Source organism: Prionailurus bengalensis, chromosome A1 (genome assembly GCF_016509475.1).
Source record: "Prionailurus bengalensis isolate Pbe53 chromosome A1, Fcat_Pben_1.1_paternal_pri, whole genome shotgun sequence".
Taxonomy (NCBI): domain Eukaryota; kingdom Metazoa; phylum Chordata; class Mammalia; order Carnivora; family Felidae; genus Prionailurus; species Prionailurus bengalensis.
The window spans coordinates 92862626-92881013 of record NC_057343.1 but is presented as its reverse complement, the minus strand read 5'-3'; the positions used below and the strand labels follow the sequence as shown (position 1 = coordinate 92881013).

General features: G+C 36.9%; 1 protein-coding gene across 2 annotated transcripts in view; it reads right to left on the bottom strand.

Moving 5' to 3' along the window:
• YTHDC2 (YTH domain containing 2) overlaps positions 1-18388 on the bottom strand; it is a 70494-nt gene that overhangs the window by 13216 nt on the left and 38890 nt on the right. For both annotated transcript variants that reach the window (XM_043585868.1, XM_043585875.1), the window contains 8 exons: positions 18249-18354; positions 16670-16789; positions 15842-16114; positions 12802-12928; positions 11453-11658; positions 10913-11108; positions 3170-3279; positions 1162-1454 (listed from right to left, as the gene is read on the bottom strand). In XM_043585868.1, the coding sequence (XP_043441803.1) occupies positions 1162-1454; positions 3170-3279; positions 10913-11108; positions 11453-11658; positions 12802-12928; positions 15842-16114; positions 16670-16789; positions 18249-18354 (1431 nt within the window). The remainder of the gene's footprint in view (positions 1-1161; positions 1455-3169; positions 3280-10912; positions 11109-11452; positions 11659-12801; positions 12929-15841; positions 16115-16669; positions 16790-18248; positions 18355-18388) is intronic.

Here is an 18388-nt window from a genome sequence, read left to right as displayed (position 1 = left end):
TACGAATTACTTCTCTGTAATTCAAGTCTGACCTAATGAAGCCTTATGCTTCATTCAAATGTGCAAATCTGACCAAAAGAAAGTACTAACAGCCCCATTCGATCCTTACAAAACAGTAAACATCATGTATCTTTTATGTTTCCACTGTTCTATTTTTCTTTTTAACAATGAAATATTCTTACTACACAGACTTTCTACCAGTACTGCCGAAACTAGCATCACAGGCAAGAATGTCGTGTTCATTATCAATTCTAACAGGGTAAAAAAAATTTTAAACTGATATAAAGAAATTCTGATTCTTATAAAATATAAATTTTATTCTAACAAATGGGTTTTTTTTTTTTTTACACAACAAATATTTCTGAATCATGGCCAATGATTCATTATAACCACTATTATATCATCATAATATGTTTTTTGATAAATAATTCAATATAAGAACTCTCTTATTAATAATAATCATATAGTAAATAAAAATACCATGTATAATTGCTAAATGTTAGAAAGAAAAGAAGAACCTGGCTAAACTGTAATAGATTTTGCCACTAGAGTAAATTTGTTTACTTCTGTATCATAGGTCTCTGCTGGATAAAATAAAAACTCTTTGAAGGAAGAGCTCTTGTCTGTTTGGTACACTGCTATCTCTCTTACACCAAGAACAACACACATTCAATGTGTCACTGAGAAAGTGAATGAATAATTGATCTTCTGTAGGAATACTAGTCAGCACTACTGATACCCAAGTAAGACTTGTGAAGAGGATGTTCTTTTTAATGGCCATAACCCATACTTCTTGCTATAAGACATATGTGAAAGATGTTGCTTGCCATGTATCAACTAAAATACAGAATTTTAATATACTGCTATCTTTTTAACAGACCCTAAATCTGTGAAGTCTTGAAATTAAACATTTTTAGTCTTTCCCAATAAAAAATTTCCTTATTAAATGACTCACAGATACCAGTAGCTTAAAATCCCTCATATTATCTTACTACTTACAAGAACTATGTTTTAAAAGTAAAACACTCTTCGCATTTTATTGTAACCTTTTACGTACACTCTAAGCAATTTTTAAATATTATTAAAACATCTGATTCTATGAGAAATAACTCATTTTCCTGGAGAAAATGTCCCCGTTTTGATAAAATGTTATAAATGTACCTTTCTGCAGTAGCAGACTCATCAGAAAATTCAGTATCTGCGGAAGTTTTCCTGCTATTATTGGACCTCCAAGATGATGCCAAAGGAAGTTCTTCTGAAGACATAGGCCTTGGCCTCTGGCCTATCCCAGACGGCTGCTGTAAACCTGCACACTGTTCCTCAGTGCTTAAAACAGCTATAATTGCTCTTATGGTAGCTTCATCAACTTGAGACCAAGGTTTGGATGGAGCTCTCATTCGGCGTAAAAATAAGCTGTGCCACTTCTGTCTGAGCTGCAGCAATAAACTGGCTGCCTGTAATGAAAGTTCAAACAGGTACAAGCAAAATGTATACCCTACTTGCGAGACACCCATTTACTAGTTAAAGGCTGCAACTGTTTCCAAAGAACACTCTGCAACTTGTAAGGAGTTAATGTATTCTAAGGTATTACATTTTATGTAATTTACTGTTAATTTCATTCTTTTTGTTGCCCGAATGAGATAAAAATTCTTATTTACCATATTGGAGGCACTAGAGACACAAAATCAAATGAAACAGTCCGATGGAAGAGACGGTAAACAATGTGTGGCAGAGTGGGATTAAAACTGGAAATGGTAACAGCACAGTAAATGAAGAAAAATACATTTAGTTCCATTCGTGCTTTAGTGCCTACAGAACATCCAAATGATGATGCCCAGAAGGCAGCTAGATTCACAGAAAGGTTCACAGAAAGGCCTAAACTAAAAAATATAGACAGACTTGGGAGTCATCAGTGCATAAGTGGTTACTGAATCTACACAGAGAGGTAAGTCCCTGGAGATTGTACAGAGACATAAAAAGAGCAGAGAAAGGCCCGGAGTAGTGGAGAACATCTAACATTTAAGGCACAGACACATAGAGAAGAGTCAGTGAAAGAACCTAAGAAGGAATGACCTCTGAAGAAAGAAGAAGAATCAGGAAAGATTCATGTCACGGTTAACTTGTGACAAAGAAGTTGGGACAGGGGTGAGGAGGAAAAATGGGGAAGGGCAGAATTATGAAAGGAAGGGTATGGACAATAAATAGTGCCCAACAGGAGAGAAAGAATGAATTCAAGGACGGCAGGCTGGCTTGGACAATGTGGGGCACGTGCTGACCTTGGCAAGTACAGTTTCAGTGAAGGGAATGGCTGGTGAAAAGGGAAGTGAGACAACTGTCGGCTGAAGTGATGAATGAACAGACAGTAAAAAAGTTAAACCTAGCCAGCTGTCAATTACTGACAGCTCAGTCGACCACATCCCCCCAAAAAAGGACATAGAATGATCTTTTAATACTAACAGTTGACAATTAGAAGTGGTTCAATGATGTAACAATCACACTGCTTCAACTTTTTCTTTGTTGTAGTTTTCAAATTGTCAATTTCTAGCTATTTAACAGATTTTAAAAGCAAAATAATCATGCTGTATCTAGTCTCAGAGTTCAAGTCTAAATGTTTATGTGAAAAATTACTGCAGCAAACTTTCAACATGGCAAAGCAACTTTAAACTCTAATTTAGCCAAATGAAATATAATCTGAAATTATATTACAACATTTCCCTTGTCTTTAAACTGTTTGGTGTAACATAATATTGATTTAGTAGATTTCACCACTTAATGCACAGTCTCCTCCTTTTCTTCCCCCAGTAATATTATTGACCAAAAATGTGCATTACTGGGGCACCTGGGTGGCTCAGTGGGTTAAGCATCGGACTTCAGCTCAGGTCATGATCTCAGTTTGTGAGTTTGAGCCCCGTGTCGGGTTCTGTGCTGACAACTCAGAGCCTGGAGCCTGCTTCAGATTCTGCCACACCAAGGCTTTTCAAATCCTCTATTAAAATAAACCCCATGGGGTATGTCAGAGAATGCATGAGGGCCCTGTGAAAACTGAAAAACAAACTATATTCTCAAGTACTAAGGGCTCAATAGTAAAGATATAATTTTCATCATGCTGTATGTCAATTCGTACTACCAGAATGAAAGAAACTTACCACACTACTGAAAAGCAACTTACCTCAGGCTCTAGTTTGAAATTGAGCCACTCATCAAGTTTCAAAGCTGCCAAATTAGCAGTGGTTCTGTCCTCCATTTCACTATCACTACTGTCATTAGGAACACCATCCGCTGTTCAAACACATATTGAAAGGAAAAAATTTCACTCTTACCACCATATAGCAAAAGAAGTAAGTAAACACAGACACTGTGTATTTACACAAATGCTCCATACTAAGAGTTTGGGTATGGAGCTCTTCAAAGCCAGCAATTCACAAATTAAGTCTCAATACTTACAAAAAAGGGGGGGGGGGGAAGCAAGGCATAATCTCTATAATCTCTAATCAAAATGCAACAAAATAAAAAAGACTATAACTTAAAAATCAAAACAAAGAGCACCTGGGTGGCTCAGTCTGTTAAGCATCCAACTCGTGATTTCAGCTCAGGTCATGATTTCATGGTTCATGAGTTCGAGTTCTGCACTGAGAGTGCAGAGCCTGTTTGGGATTCTCTCTCTACCTCTCTCTCTCTCTCTCTCTCTCTCTCTCTCTCTCTCACTCCCTCCCTCCCTCCTTCTCAAAATAAATAAATAAACTTTTTTTTTTAATTTTTTTTTTCAACGTTTATTTATTTTTGGGACAGAGAGAGACAGAGCATGAACGGGGGAGGGGCAAAGAGAGAGGAAGACACAGAATCGGAAACAGGCTCCAGCCTCTGAGCCATCAGCCCAGAGCCTGACGCAGGGCTCGAACTCCCGGACCGCGAGATTGTGACCTGGCTGAAGTCGGACGCTTAACCGACTGCACCACCCAGGCACCCCAGAAAATAAATAAATAAACTTAAAAAAAATCAAAACAAAATCTTTAAATAATAACTGAATAAAGATGAAAACTAAGAATATAATTTAAAAAGGGAAGAAAACAAGAAATGCTCATGTAAATTCATAGGTTTCAATTTAAAAGAAGAAAAGGAGAAACCACACCCATAACTACATCTTAGAAAAACAGTATAAACCCCAAAGGAAAAAAAAATGAAGAAAACAGTGAGGGGGAAAAAAACTGATATATTAGATAAAACAAAATGGCAGTAGTCGAAACTATAATCCAGTTCCTTGAAAAGACAAGGCAACCCTCTGGTAAGTTTAATAAAGGGAGAAGGAAGCTCAAATCCATATACAAAATCAGAGCTGAGAATAAGATTATAAAAATTAATACAAACTGTTTTAATCTAAGAAGATCCAGTATCCATAAAAAATAATAAATTTGAAACATTCAAAGAAATCTATTCTTTTGTATGAAACAAACTGAAAAAAAAAAAGAAATTACCAAAACAAAGAACAAGAGGTAGGAAAGTCCAGACTATTTCAGGAAGAAACCAAAGGTGTCCTGAAAGAACACCAAACACAGAAATCCAGTTCATCAAGTCTCTCAAACTTTGAAGAAAACAAACAATGGCCAATTCCTTACATGAGACAAGTCTGAACTAATCCTAAAACCTGATATAAATAAATAAACAAACAAACATTTCTGAATATTCCCAACACACATACCTCACTAACGAGCAATTTTAAATAAAATGCTAGCAAAATATGAGCAATGCAGTAAGTCCTCCTTAGTCCAAGGAAGGTTTATTCTTATGATAAATATGATAGTCCCATAAGAAAATATATACAGTACAACAGCAGGCTAAATAAATTTTGATATGAACAAATGCCCACAAGCTATTTAATAAATTTCAAAATGTGTTTTAAAACTTCAAAAAAAAAGGGGCGCCTGGGTGGCGCAGTCGGTTAAGCGTCCGACTTCAGCCAGGTCACGATCTCGCGGTCCGTGAGTTCGAGCCCCGCGTCAGGCTCTGGGCTGATGGCTCGGAGCCTGGAGCCTGTTTCCCATTCTGTGTCTTCCTCTCTCTCTGCCCCTCCCCCGTTCATGCTCTGTCTCTCTGTCCCAAAAATAAATAAAAAACGTTGAAAAAAAAATTTAAAAAAAAAAAAAAAAAAAAAAAAAAAAAAACTTCAAAAAAAGAGAGGCGCCTAGGTGGCTCAGTTGGCTAAGCGTCCGACTTCAGCTCAGGTCACAATCTCGCGGTCCGTGAGTTTCAGCCCCACGTCAGGCTCTGTGCTGACCGCTCAGAGCCTGGAGCCTGTTTTGGATTCTGTGTCTCCCTCTTTCTCTGACCCTCCCCCGTTCATGCTCTGTCTCTCTCTGTCTCAAAAATAAATAAACGTTTAAAAAAAAAATTTTTTTTTTTAATAAAATAAATAAATAAATAAATAAATAAAACTTCAAAAAAAGAACAATTCTGGAGCAACTGGATGGCTCAGTCAGTGAAGCATCCAACTCTTGATTTTGGCTCAGGTCATCACCTCTCAGTTCATGAGATCAACCCCGTGTCAGACTCTGCGCTGAGAGGATAGAGCCTGCTTGGGATTCTGTCTCTCCCTATCCTTTCCCTCTCTCTCCCCTCCCCTACTCACACGTGCTCCCTCTCAAAATACATAAGTATTTTTAAAAATTTAAATTGCAAAAGAATTCTTTTTTATTTATTTATTTTTATTTGAGAGAGAGAGAAAGAGAGAGAGGGAGAGCATGCGCAAGTTGGGGAGAGGGTCAGAGGAAGAGAGAGAGAATCTTAAGCAGACTCCATGCTCAACACAGAGCCTGACACGGGGCTCGATCCCATAACCCTGAGATCCTGACCTGAGCCGAAACCAAGAGTCAGACACTCAACCAACTGAGCCACCCAGGTGCCCCTTCTACCTTATTTTAATACAAGTACTTTCATTAAAACAAAAATTACTGTCATTATCAATATCACTTTAGAATTTACACCTTTAAAATGCAACAAGAAAAAGGAGACCATTAACATGGGTTCCCAAGTCATGAAAAAGAAATAAAAGGAATAAATTTTTATAACAAATTAAAAATTACCACTTAAAGGTACTCTAAGTTAATAGAAAGTCAAAAGGATTAGTAAGAGCTTAGTAAAGCAAGAGCAAATACAATATACTCTCCTGGGGGCACCTGGGTGACTCAGTCAGTTAAGTGTCCAACTTTGGCTCAGGTCATGATCTCACAGTTCAAGCCCCATGTTGGGGCTCTGTGCTGACAGCCCAGAGCCTGAAGCCTGCTTCAAATTCTGTGTCTCCCTCTCTCTGCCCCTCCCCCTCTCTCACTCTGTCTCTCAAAAATAAATAAACATTAAAAAATAAATTTTAGGGGCGCCTGGGTGGCTTGGTTGGTTAAGCGTCCGACTTCGGCTCAGGTCATGATCTCACGGTCCATGAGTTCGAGCCCCGCGTTGGGCTCTGTGCTGACAGCTCAGAGCCTGGAGCCTGTTTCAGATTCTGTGTCTCCCTCTCTCTCTGCCCCTCCCCTGTTCATTCTCTGTCTCTCTGTGTCTCAAAAATAAATAAATGTTAAAAAAAAATTAAAAAAAATAAAAAAAATAAATTTTAAATATACTCCCCTGTTACATAGTATTCCTTACTAGAAGATCAGCAGGAAAATGACACAAAGAAAACCCATTCACTGTAGTAACTCAAGAACAACAACAAAATCTTAAGAATCATCGTAAGAATATATCCAACCTTTGTAAAACTTACCAAAGAAAAGATATTGCTAAATTTAATAAAAGGTGAATAGAAGAATATACTATATTCCTAGAAGCAAACTCTTAATTAAAATCACAAAAGAACTATTGGTTACAGAAAAGATTACAAGACGATGACTACTGAATATTCATTATTAAAAATAGGAAAGATTATAAAAAATAGCTTATAACAGAAAGGCAGAGTTACAGGGAGATCCTTTGCTACCAGACATAAGAACTTACTGAAAAACAAAATTACTCAACAAGATGGCACAACACAAAGGCAAAAATTTAAAGGAACAAAATATATAGAAAGTTTAAAAATGCCAAATGTAAGATGTAATAATGATAAAGATGCCAGGGGCACTTGGCTGTCTCACTTAAAAGATAGGTAACTCTTGGTCTCAGGGTTATGAGTTCGAGCCCCACACTGGATGTAGTGATTACTTAAATAAATATTTAAAAAAAAATAAAGATGGCAAATATAATATATAACAATATGCAAGCTTTCAAAAAGAAGATAAAGATTATTTAATAAATGGTACATATGAAGGGAAAGCTGAAAAATATAATAACTGAAATGAAAAATAAATTAAAGGGAATCAACATCAAGTTAGATGATGCAGAACGGATCAGCGATCTGGAAGGCAGGGTAGTAGAAATCACCCAAGCTGAACAGCAAAAACTGAAAAGAATTTCTAAAAATTAGGATAGATTAAAGGGACCGCATGGAGAGTGTCAAGAATACTAACATTTGCATTATATGAGTCTCAGAAAAGACAGTGGAGAAGTGCAGAAACTTTATTTGAAGAAACAACAGATGAAAACTTCCCTAAACTGGAGAAGGAAACAACATTCAGGTCCAGGAAGCACAAAGAGCTCCAAACAAGATAAACCCAAAGAGGTCCACCAAACATATAATTAAAACCCCAAAAAGTAGGGGCGCCTGGGTGGCGCAGTCGGTTAAGCCTCCGACTTCAGCCAGGTCACGATCTCCCGGTCCGGGAGTTCGAGCCCCGCGTCGGGCTCTGGGCTGATGGCTCAGAGCCTGGAGCCTGTTTCCGATTCTGTGTCTCCCTCTCTCTCTGCCCCTCCCCCGTTCATGCTCTGTCTCTCTCTGTCCCAAAAATAAATAAACGTTGAAAAAAAAATTTAAAAAAAAAAAAAAAACCCAAAAAAGTAAAGATAAAGAGAAAAGAATACCTTAAAGGCAGCAAGAGAAAAAAAAACAATGAGTTACATACAATGGAAACTCCGTAAGGTTATCCAGCTGATTTTTCAGCAGAAACTTTGGAGACCAGAGGAATGGGCATGATATAGTCAAAGTACTGAAAAGAAGAAACTTACAACCAAGAATACTCTACCCAGCAAAATTATCTTTCAGAACTGAAGGAAAGACAAAGTTGCCCAAACAAAAGCTTAAGGAGTTAATGACCACTAAACTGGCCTTATAAGAAATGTTATAGGGATTTATTTAAGCAGAAAAGGAAAGGCTGTGATTAAAAGTAAAAGAATTATGAAAGAAAACAATCTCACTGCTGAAAGCAAACATACAGTAAAGGTAGTAGGTCAACAACTTATAAAGCTAGTATGAAGGTTAAAGAGAAGAATAGTAAAACCTACCTACCCTAATTACTTAGAAGATGTACAAAATAAAAAGATATAAAATACAGTGTCAAAAAATAAAATGTAAGGTGAGGGAATAAAAATATATTGCTTTTAGAATGTGTTCAAACTTAACCACCAATTTAAAATGCACTGCTGTATACACAGGTTGTTATAGATGAACCTCATGGTAGCCACAACAAAAAACCTATAATAGATACATAAAAAATAAACAGAACAGAATCCAAATATAACACTAAAGAAAGTCATCAAATCACAAGGGAAGGGAATAAAAGATGAAAGGAACAGAGAAGAACTACAAAAACAACCAGAAAATGATTAACAACTAACATACCTATGGATAATTACTTTAAATGTAAAATGACTAAATGCTCCAAAGACAGAGGGTGGCCGAATGGATAAAAAACAAGATCCATCTAATATGCTGCCTGTAAGCGACTCACTTCAGACCTAAAGAAAGAGAAGGCCTCAAAGTGAAGGGATGGAAAAAGATATTCCATGCAAATAGAAACTGAAAAGAAAGCTAAAATACCAATAATCGTATCAGGCAAAACAGACTTCAAGACAAAGATTTGAAGAAGAGACAAAGAAGAGCCTTATAAAGGGATTAATCAAATAAGAGAATATAACAATTGTAAATATCTAAGCAACCAACACAAAAGCATCGAAACATAGAAAGCAAGTATTACAAGATGTAAAAGGAGAAATTAACAGTCACACACGATAATGGTAGCGTAACACAGCATCCACTTCCAGCAATAGCAAATCATCCAGGCAGAAAACCAATAAGGAAACACTGGTCTCAACACATTATACTAGGTGGACTTAACAGATATATTCAGAATATTCCATCCAAACACAGCAGAACACACATTCTTTTCAAGTGTACATGAAACATTTTCCAGGATAGGTCGCATGTTAGGCCACAAACCAAGTTTCAATATTTTTAGGAAGACTTATATCAAACATCCTTTCTGACCACAATGGTACAAAACTAGAAATCAATTATAAGAATAAACTGGAAAAAACACAAACACGTAAAGCCTAAGCAAAAGGCTACCAAACAAACAATGGGCCAATGAAGAAATCAAAAAAGAAAGGAAAAAAATACCTGAAGACAAATGAAAACAGAAACACAATGCTCTAAAATCTACAGGATGCAGCAAAAGCAGTTCGAAGAGGCAAGTTTACGGAAATAGAGGCGCCTAAGTCAAGAAGCAGCAAACATCTCAATCTAACCTTGTACCTAAAGGAACTAGAAAAAGAACAAAGCCCAAAGTTAGTGGAAAGAAAGAAATGATGCAGATCAGAGCAAAAATAAATGAAATAAGAGACTAAAACACAATAGAAAAGATCACTGAAACGAAGAGCTAGTTCTGTCATGAATTGTTTTTAATGTTTTTTTTTTTAACGTTTATTTTTGAGAGAGAGAGACAGAGACAGAGTGTGAGTAGGGTAGGGGCAGAGAGAGAGGGAGACGCAGAATCTGAAGCAGGCTCCAGGCTCTGAGCTGTCAGCACAGAGCCTGATGCGGGGTTCGAACTCACGGACCGCAAGACCTCAGCTGAAGTCGTATGCTTAACCACCTGCGCCATCCAGGCGCCCCTATGTTTATTTATTTTTGAGAGAGAGAGAGTGAGACAGCGCAAGTAGGGGAGGGGCAGAGAGAGGAGGACAGAGGATCTGAAGGGGGCTCTGCACTGACAGGCTGAGAGCAGCGAGCCTGATGTGGGGCTTGAACTCACAAATCACAAGATCATGACCTGAGCCAAAGTAAGATGCTTAACCAACTGAGCCACCCAGAGGCTCCCCGCTCCCGCCAGAACATTTTAAATGCATTACGCCACTTTTAAGTGATAGTATATTTTGCAGCCATTAATATAAAAGATTTTTTAAAACTTATATTCTGCATAATGAAAATAACAATGTAAAATAGTTTAAGAAATATGTAAAAATATTGGGGCGCCTGGGTGGCGCAGTCGGTTAAGCGTCCGACTTCAGCCAGGTCACAATCTTGCGGTCCGTGAGTTTGAGCCCCGCGTCGGGCTCTGGGCTGATGGCTCAGAGCCTGGAGCCTGTTTCCGATTCTGTGTCTCCTTCTCTCTCTGCCCCTCCCCCGTTCATGCTCTGTCTCTCTCTGTCCCAAAAATAAATAAACGTTGAAAAAAAAAATTAAAAGAAATATGTAAAAATATTAAACATAATTTTTAAATAATATTAAAAAGTGTTTGCATAAGGGAAATGAGATCATGGGTCACTATTAATATTATTTCCTTAAACAATTACCTTTATTTATGTTAAACTGTTATTTAAGTGGGAGAGAAAAGTAAACCTATCAAGATTAATCAAAAATACACAAATCAATACCAAGTTACCTTTAGAAAAATCAATTTTAAGAACTGAGGTATACTTCAGTAGTTTCTAATTAGTCTTACCATATCAAAAGGGAGCTACCACTACATAAATTTTGGTAATTTCAAAATTTATTTGGTCCAGTGAAAAAAATTTCATTGCAGATAGATTTTCATTTCCTTCATAATCCATTTACCTCGAAATGATGAAGGTTCTTGAAGAGCGTTACTTGCCAATCTAGCTGGTCCACAGAATACCAATATAGTGACGGGTGTCACTGCTGAACAACATCGAATATTAGCTATTCTATGGGCCCTGGTCATTTCATCATAAATAAGCCAATCTGTAGGTAGTGCCTGAATCGCTGCAGCCTGACCATTGGCTGGAGGAATCTATTAGAAAAATGGATTGAAGAATTGTTAACTGTATGTCACCTAGTTTACCGGCAATACTTTTAAAATGTAAAAAGTCCCTCAATGAAACAGATGAGGTGTATTAATACTCAAGCAAAAACTAAAGTACGTCCTTGTTCATACAGCTAGTAGTCCTCATTACCTAACACACTACCTCTTCCAACTCTAAGATTCCATCAAAAATTTGTTCCAATGTTGAATTAGACATAGGTAACTAATTTCTTAAAGCAGGCTGGTATTTGGAGCATTTTTGGTTGATCTTCAACTATGTAAATTAGATCAGTTTGACTTCAAGGCCTAAGACAGTATTAAAAATGTTTTACCTTTTTATACTGAGGCTGACTGAGAACTGAAGTGGGATGAAACCGAACTTTTTTCTCCTTTGGCCCTGTCAGTACTACATTCTCTCTGTCCACATGGACTACATTAGGATACATGCCTGCCACCAATGCAGCTTTAACGACAGCCCAGTTCTCGGAATTTGTGTTAACATCTCGAATGTCACCACCGCCTCGTGCTCTAACAAAACCTAGAAGGAGGAAAAAACCACACCAACTTTTTCTATTGTGCAAAATATACTTTTAAACGTATGCATTTTTTACAAAAAGTGTATAGCCCATGTAAGTTTAGGGATATTCAAATTCCAGAGCAATTAATAAAATCTCCTCTGGTAAATTTAAGATACAGATTAAATATTCTAATAAAGTTTAGGTTTGTTCACTGGGGATGTCGGACTCTTAAAAAAATACACACTCTTGCTATAAAGTTCTTCATAAGCTGCGATCAGAAATGTACTAAAATTTAAAAAAAGAAATGCACTAAAGTCACAGCTGAAAATTTAAAAAAATACACACTCTTGTTTTTTATAAAGTTCTTCTTAAGCTGCTGTGAGAAATGTACTAAAATTTAAAAAAAGAAATGTACTAAAGTCACAGCTGAAAATCTAAACCACTCTTCTAACTGGTACTAATAACACTGTGGTTATGACAGACAAATTCTGGAGTGAAGTAAATATATTCTTGCTTGAATTTCCAAAGCCCTTCACATTTCCTGATATTTACAACAACTCGAAATCCTTTGGCTCGCTCCTTATATTAACACTTTAGCTAATCTATGAATCCAGGCTCTGGTAGTCTTTGGCTATTTTTTCAATGTACCATGCTACTCAAAAGGAAATTTAAAGATACAGTTCTAAATTGACATAGCAATACTGGCATTCTCTTTAAAAAAAAAAAAAAATTAAGTACCTTCAAGTGATTACTAGTTGTTTTATGTTCCACAAACATGAAGACCAGCATTCAGATCAACCTACTTACATTTTTTAACTTCTATTTCACAGAGCTAAATAATCGTTTATTAACAGTGATAAAACAGAGCTACATTATCTACAATGATCTTTGCCAACAAATAGACTACAAATTGCTCACTGCCTACAGTATCAAAAGGTGTTCATAGATTTCTCAGCTTCAGGCCTCCACAATATCATTTTTTAAATCAACAAACTCTGAGATCACATAGGAGTCTACAACACAGTTCATAAATACAAGATCTACAACAATGTGAAAACATCATAAAAATAATGTAAAATGGCATCAGTTAACACTACAAATACTACGAGGTATAGGTAGGGTACTCTCAGTGGTCTAAATAAGTTCTCTGGGGAAAACATTACCTGATGCTCTAAGTTGACCAAGCAACTGAGTTCTCATACCAATGATTATTTCCATGGTAGCTTGCGAAAGAAAATTCTTTTCACAAAAGGCTCGCTCCCACCCATCACTTCGTGCTTTCTGCCATGCCTACAAAAACATAATTATATAACGAGACACATTTACCAAACTCCTTAGTTAGGCAGCAAAGTAACTGAAAACCACTACATTAACCACTCAAGGTCAATTCTCCTTCTAATTATTTGATAAAATCTAGGACTTCATTAAAAAAAAAACAACTCAGGGCGCCTGGGTGACTCAGGTCAGTTATGCGTTGTCTTCAGTTCAGGTTGTGATTTCACAGTTCGTGGGTTCAAGCCCCACATCAGGCTCTGTGCTGACAGCTTGGAGCCTGAAGCCTGCTTCAGATTCTGTGTCTCCCTCTCTCTCTGCCTCTCCCTGCCTTGTGCTCTCTCTCTCTCTCTCTCAAAATTAAATAAACATTTATAAATAAACAAACAAACAAAACTCAAAGATACAGAGAACAGATTGGTAGTTGCCAGAGGTGAGGGAGGAGAGGAAGTAAAATGGATGAAAGGAGTCAAAAGATACAAACTTCCAGTTACAAAATAAATTAAGTCCTGGGAAGGTAACTGTAGTACAGCATGGTAACTATAGTTAATAACACTGTATTGTATATTTGAAAGTTGATAAGAGAGATTTTTTTGTCCACTTTTTTTTATTGAGGTATCACTGACATTTAACATTATACTCATTTCAGGTATACAAAATAGTGATCCAATATCCATATATTAATGTGAAATTATCACCACAATACATCTAGTTAACATACCAGAGAGTATATCTTAAAAGTTATCATCACAAACAGAAAAAAATTTGTAACTATATGCAATGATAGATGTTAACTAGACTTACTGTGGAGATCATTTTGCAATGCATACAATTACAGTATCAATGTGTTTTACACCTAAAACTAATATGTCAATGACGTCTCAATTTTTTTATTAAAATTTTAAAATTAGGGGGCGCCTGGGTGGCTCAGTCAGTTGAGTGACCGACTTCAGCTCAGGTCATGATCTCGCAGTTTGTGAGTTCGAGCCCCGCGTCGGGCTCTGTGCTGACAGCTCAGAGCCTGGAGCCTGCCTCGGATTCTATGTCTTCCCCTCTCCCTACCCCTCCCCTGCTCACGCTCTGTGTCTCTCAGTCTCTCAATAATAAATAGACATTGAAAAAAAATTAAAAAATAAAAAAATAAAATTTTAAAATTAAATATAAAAAAATAAAATCTAAGACTTTATGATCAAATGAAATTTATCATTAATTTATACTCAAATACTACGAAAGTCACTGAGTTTATAAAATCCCAATGAGAACTACGTATCCTTTAACTTAAATGACCAGCTGTGTAAACATATTTAACTTTTCGTATGTGTTTGCTAATTTTCTTCCACTGAAGTGTGGGAGGTTTTTAGCTAAGCCATTATAAACACCACTTATATTTAAGGATTCTGCCACTCCAGTCCTCCAAAAATAAGCTCTATATCAACTTCTTAATCTATCTTTGAATGGGAAGTGGGATTTCTAGAAACCATCTATATGCAGTATAGGAAAACTTCTCTTTGAAAATGACTTTTCTTGCTTTGGAATATAACTGAAAGACCAAAGCAGTAATTTATCCTTTCTGCTCTTGAAGGAGCTGGGGGGAAAGCAAAGAATACATAGGAATTCTACTCCAAATCTCCCTCTAATTATTATCTACTCAACAAATCTACTGTAAGACGTGGTATCTAATAGACTCAATAGCATTGCATTATCCATTGTTCAATAATGCTCACAAAATAGCTTGCCAGTGTTTTCTTTAAACCGTATATAGTGAAAAAATCGTCTATGCCTGGAAAAGAGTCACTTCTGCATAAACAAAATGAAATTTTTTTTAATGTTTATTTTATTTTTGACAGAGAGAGAGAGACAGGGCACGGGCAGGGGAGGGGCAGACAGATAGGGAGACACAGGATCTGAAGCAGGCTCCAGGCTTTGAGCTGTCAGCACAGTGCCCGATGCAGGGCTCAAATTCACGAACGGTGAGATCAACCCTGAGCCGAAGTTGGCACTTAACCAAATAAGCCACCCAGGCGTCCCAACAAAATGAAATTTTTAAAAAATGTATAGTCATAGCCCATATTCAAGAGAATTTAAGGACGCCTTTTCAAGAAATAACATATTCTTCTCCACATATCTGAAATTCTAAATTACATATCATTTCCTTTCCTCAGAATCCTATTTTCCTTATCTTTTCTTTCTTATTTATCATGTTCATCAATTTCTCACTACTGTTATCTTAAAAAGTTTTAAATGATATTTAGATTTTATTTTATAAAATTAAGTTCTTAGCATCGTGTCTTGAGCACACAAGAAAAAGACATACTCTAAAAAAAAAATCAACACAGAGATACTAAATTCAAGATAAGTTTCTTCCTCGGTTTGTTCTACATACTTTGAATAATATACATTAACTCTTTTTTTTTTTAAGTTTACTTATTTATTGTGAGAGAGGGGGAGAGGCAGAGAGAGAATCCCAAGCAGGCTCCACACAGTGTGGAGCCCAACGTAGGCTCAAACGCACGAATCATGAGATCATGACCTGAGCCAAAATCAAGAGTCAGACACTCAATCGACTAAGTCAACCAGGCACCCCATAATATACATTGGTTCTCAACTAAAATTTGAGAGCATTCCCTGTCCAAGATATGATTAAAAGAAACTTGGATATTAAAAAATACATATAAGTAAATAAATATATACATACATATATTCCTACAGGGAGAAAACAGAAAATAAAAGAAAAAAAGGTAGAGAAAAACAGTGACAATTTTAACACAAGGACAGCAGGAATGTATGTTTCTGAGCTATTTATAAAATGTGACTTTATAAGGAAAACAAAATTAATGGAGTCCTAGCTCTTTTTTAATTTGTTACACTTGCCCCAGAAGTGTGTTCAACCAGCAACATGTTCAGAAATGAAATGACAACAACGACCAGTACCTGGAATGCTCTGAGAAGTGCCATGTGGTCACTGAAAGTTCCTGCAGTGAAGCGTTTCCTACAGAGCATAGCTGCGCGCTTTTGAGAGGCCTGGGTTGGCAGTACAAAAGGGTCTCGATAGGCCAGGGTGCAGGCAATTGTAAGGATGGGGTCCAGACACTTTAACACGACAGCACACAGGACCATTTTTCCAAGATGTGGTTCTACAGGCAGGTCAGCCAAATGATACCCAAGCTCAGTGAGATCTTCCCACGCGTCCATTGCATCTATTGTCTAAATAAAAGCACACAAAACAGAATCTGGCAGGACCAAAATGTTTCATGATGTTTAATTGAACCGCATACTTAAAAATCATAAAGAAATAAAAATGTAAATTTTCTTTTGCCACATCTTATAGAAAACACCGTTTGCTTCAAATATTTTATATAAAAAAAGATCTACATCAACTGTTTTACTGTAATTACCATGAGAGTATTATTCCAAAGTACATGCTTCTTTCAGATAATCTTTTTTTTTTTAAATTTTTTTTCAACGTTTATTTATTTTTGGGACAGAGAGAGACAGAGCATGAACGGGGGAGGGGCAGAGAGAGAGGGAGACACAGAATCAGAAACAGGCTCCAGGCTCTGAGCCATCAGCCCAGAGCCTGACGCGGGGCTCGAACTCACGGACCGCGAGATCGTGACCTGGCTGAAGTCGGACGCTTAACCGACTGCGCCACCCAGGTGCCCCTCAGATAATCTTTTTAAGTACAAAAATCAGGCAAGATATATTCCCACTTTAAATTTCAAGTAAAATCAGTAAAGTGAAAACTATGAAGACACGAACCTTAAGCATGTGTACAGCATTTCTTACAATTAAAGCAGGTGGAGGTTCAGGAGCTTTCATTAGGAAATCGGCAATAGGACAATTAACTGGGGCTAACAGCTTAGTATGTAAACAAAGTTCCTGCAAATAAGAACAGCAAATAATGTTGAAATGCTGAAATTTATGATTTTGTTTTTTAAAGAAATCATGGGAAACACAGTCCCCAAACCGACTAGTAGAGTCTCTGCTTAAAATGAACAGTAGAGGGAACCATGTCTTTCTATGAAAGACAGGCTCTAACCTTGCCCTAGGTGCTAGAACTTTAATATAATAAACACCCTCCATTACCTCCTATCAAGATTACCATTGCCCACACTGGCGATGTCTCCTCACACAGTTCTTATACATAACAGTAAGAGTTATTGTCCAGAAGTCTCTTTTTTTCCTTTACATTACATTCTAGAATCTTTTATCTGTTCAACAAAGTGCTTCCCAGGTGCTAGGGACTATGCAGCAAGTTGGGAGAAAAAGAAGATAGACAAGTGTCTGCCCTGGTGGATTTTTCATTGTGGGAAAAACAGAATAATGACTCAATTAACTACTTAGTTACAATTTTTATAAATGCTGTGAAGGATACAGAGAACTAAAGAGGTAAAGGAAAATATTTAATCAAGTTCAGGAAAGGGCAGGAGGAGGCCATGGGAAGTCAAAGACAACATCTCTGGGGAACCAGCACTTAAACTTGGATGTAACGACTGAGTAGGAGGTAATTATCAAAGAAACAAGAGGGAGGATTCTAGGGAGAGCGGAGCACACAGAGGAAGCCCCTAATACAGAAACAAGGTGTGCTTGAGAAATTCGAACTACTGGTATGAGCAGAGAGAGAAGGAAAGACAAGATGTCAAAATTAAAACTAGAGACACAGGAAGGGCAGATAATTTAGGCTCCTGTTAAGAGTTTTGTATTTTATCCTAAGACCATAAGGCATGGAAAAGTGGGAAGTCATCCAGGTACATGAATACCAAAAACATGATCCAGTATCTCTGGAAATGTTTAGAAACCAAGATCCATCTCAGCACACCAGATAATCAAATTTATGTACTTCCGGTAGTTTTCCCTAGAAACTACAATGTCTGGCTATTCTGTGAAGTGAGAAGACCTAAAGCAAAACAATAAAGGCCAGGAAATCTCAGCAGACTCCCTTCTAAACTACCATTGTAATCTCAGCATCTTAAACTGAGATTGTGGCATTATCTTTTGGACCTTAAATAATTTGTTTTCTAATCCTCAGTGAGAATGTGAAAGGTGAACACAATGTGGTCGTTAGACTTCTAAAATGTCGCATATAAAAAAAAGCATATTTATAAACTGTACCATAATTTAAATGCATTCAAGTAACTCTTTAAAATTTTAGAGGTTTATGGATTTTCTAGTATAGGAAAAAAATGTTAGGTACATAACCACCCTACATAATATACATTTTATAAGTTCGTTTTAGGAGTTGATTATTTAAAAGTCCAACTAGTATAAGTTAAAATGGTCCTTTCTCCTCTGTCACCCACAAAAATAGCCTCTAATTTAGAGTTTCATAAATTCCTACCTGTAATGGCATTCTCAAAAGTTCTGGAGTCTGAAATTCCAACATATTCTGGAATCGGAGTCTGCTGAACAGCCGGAAACAAATTCCAGGTCTACATCTCCCTGCCCTTAAAAGTGAAATAAAAAATTGAGATTCAAACA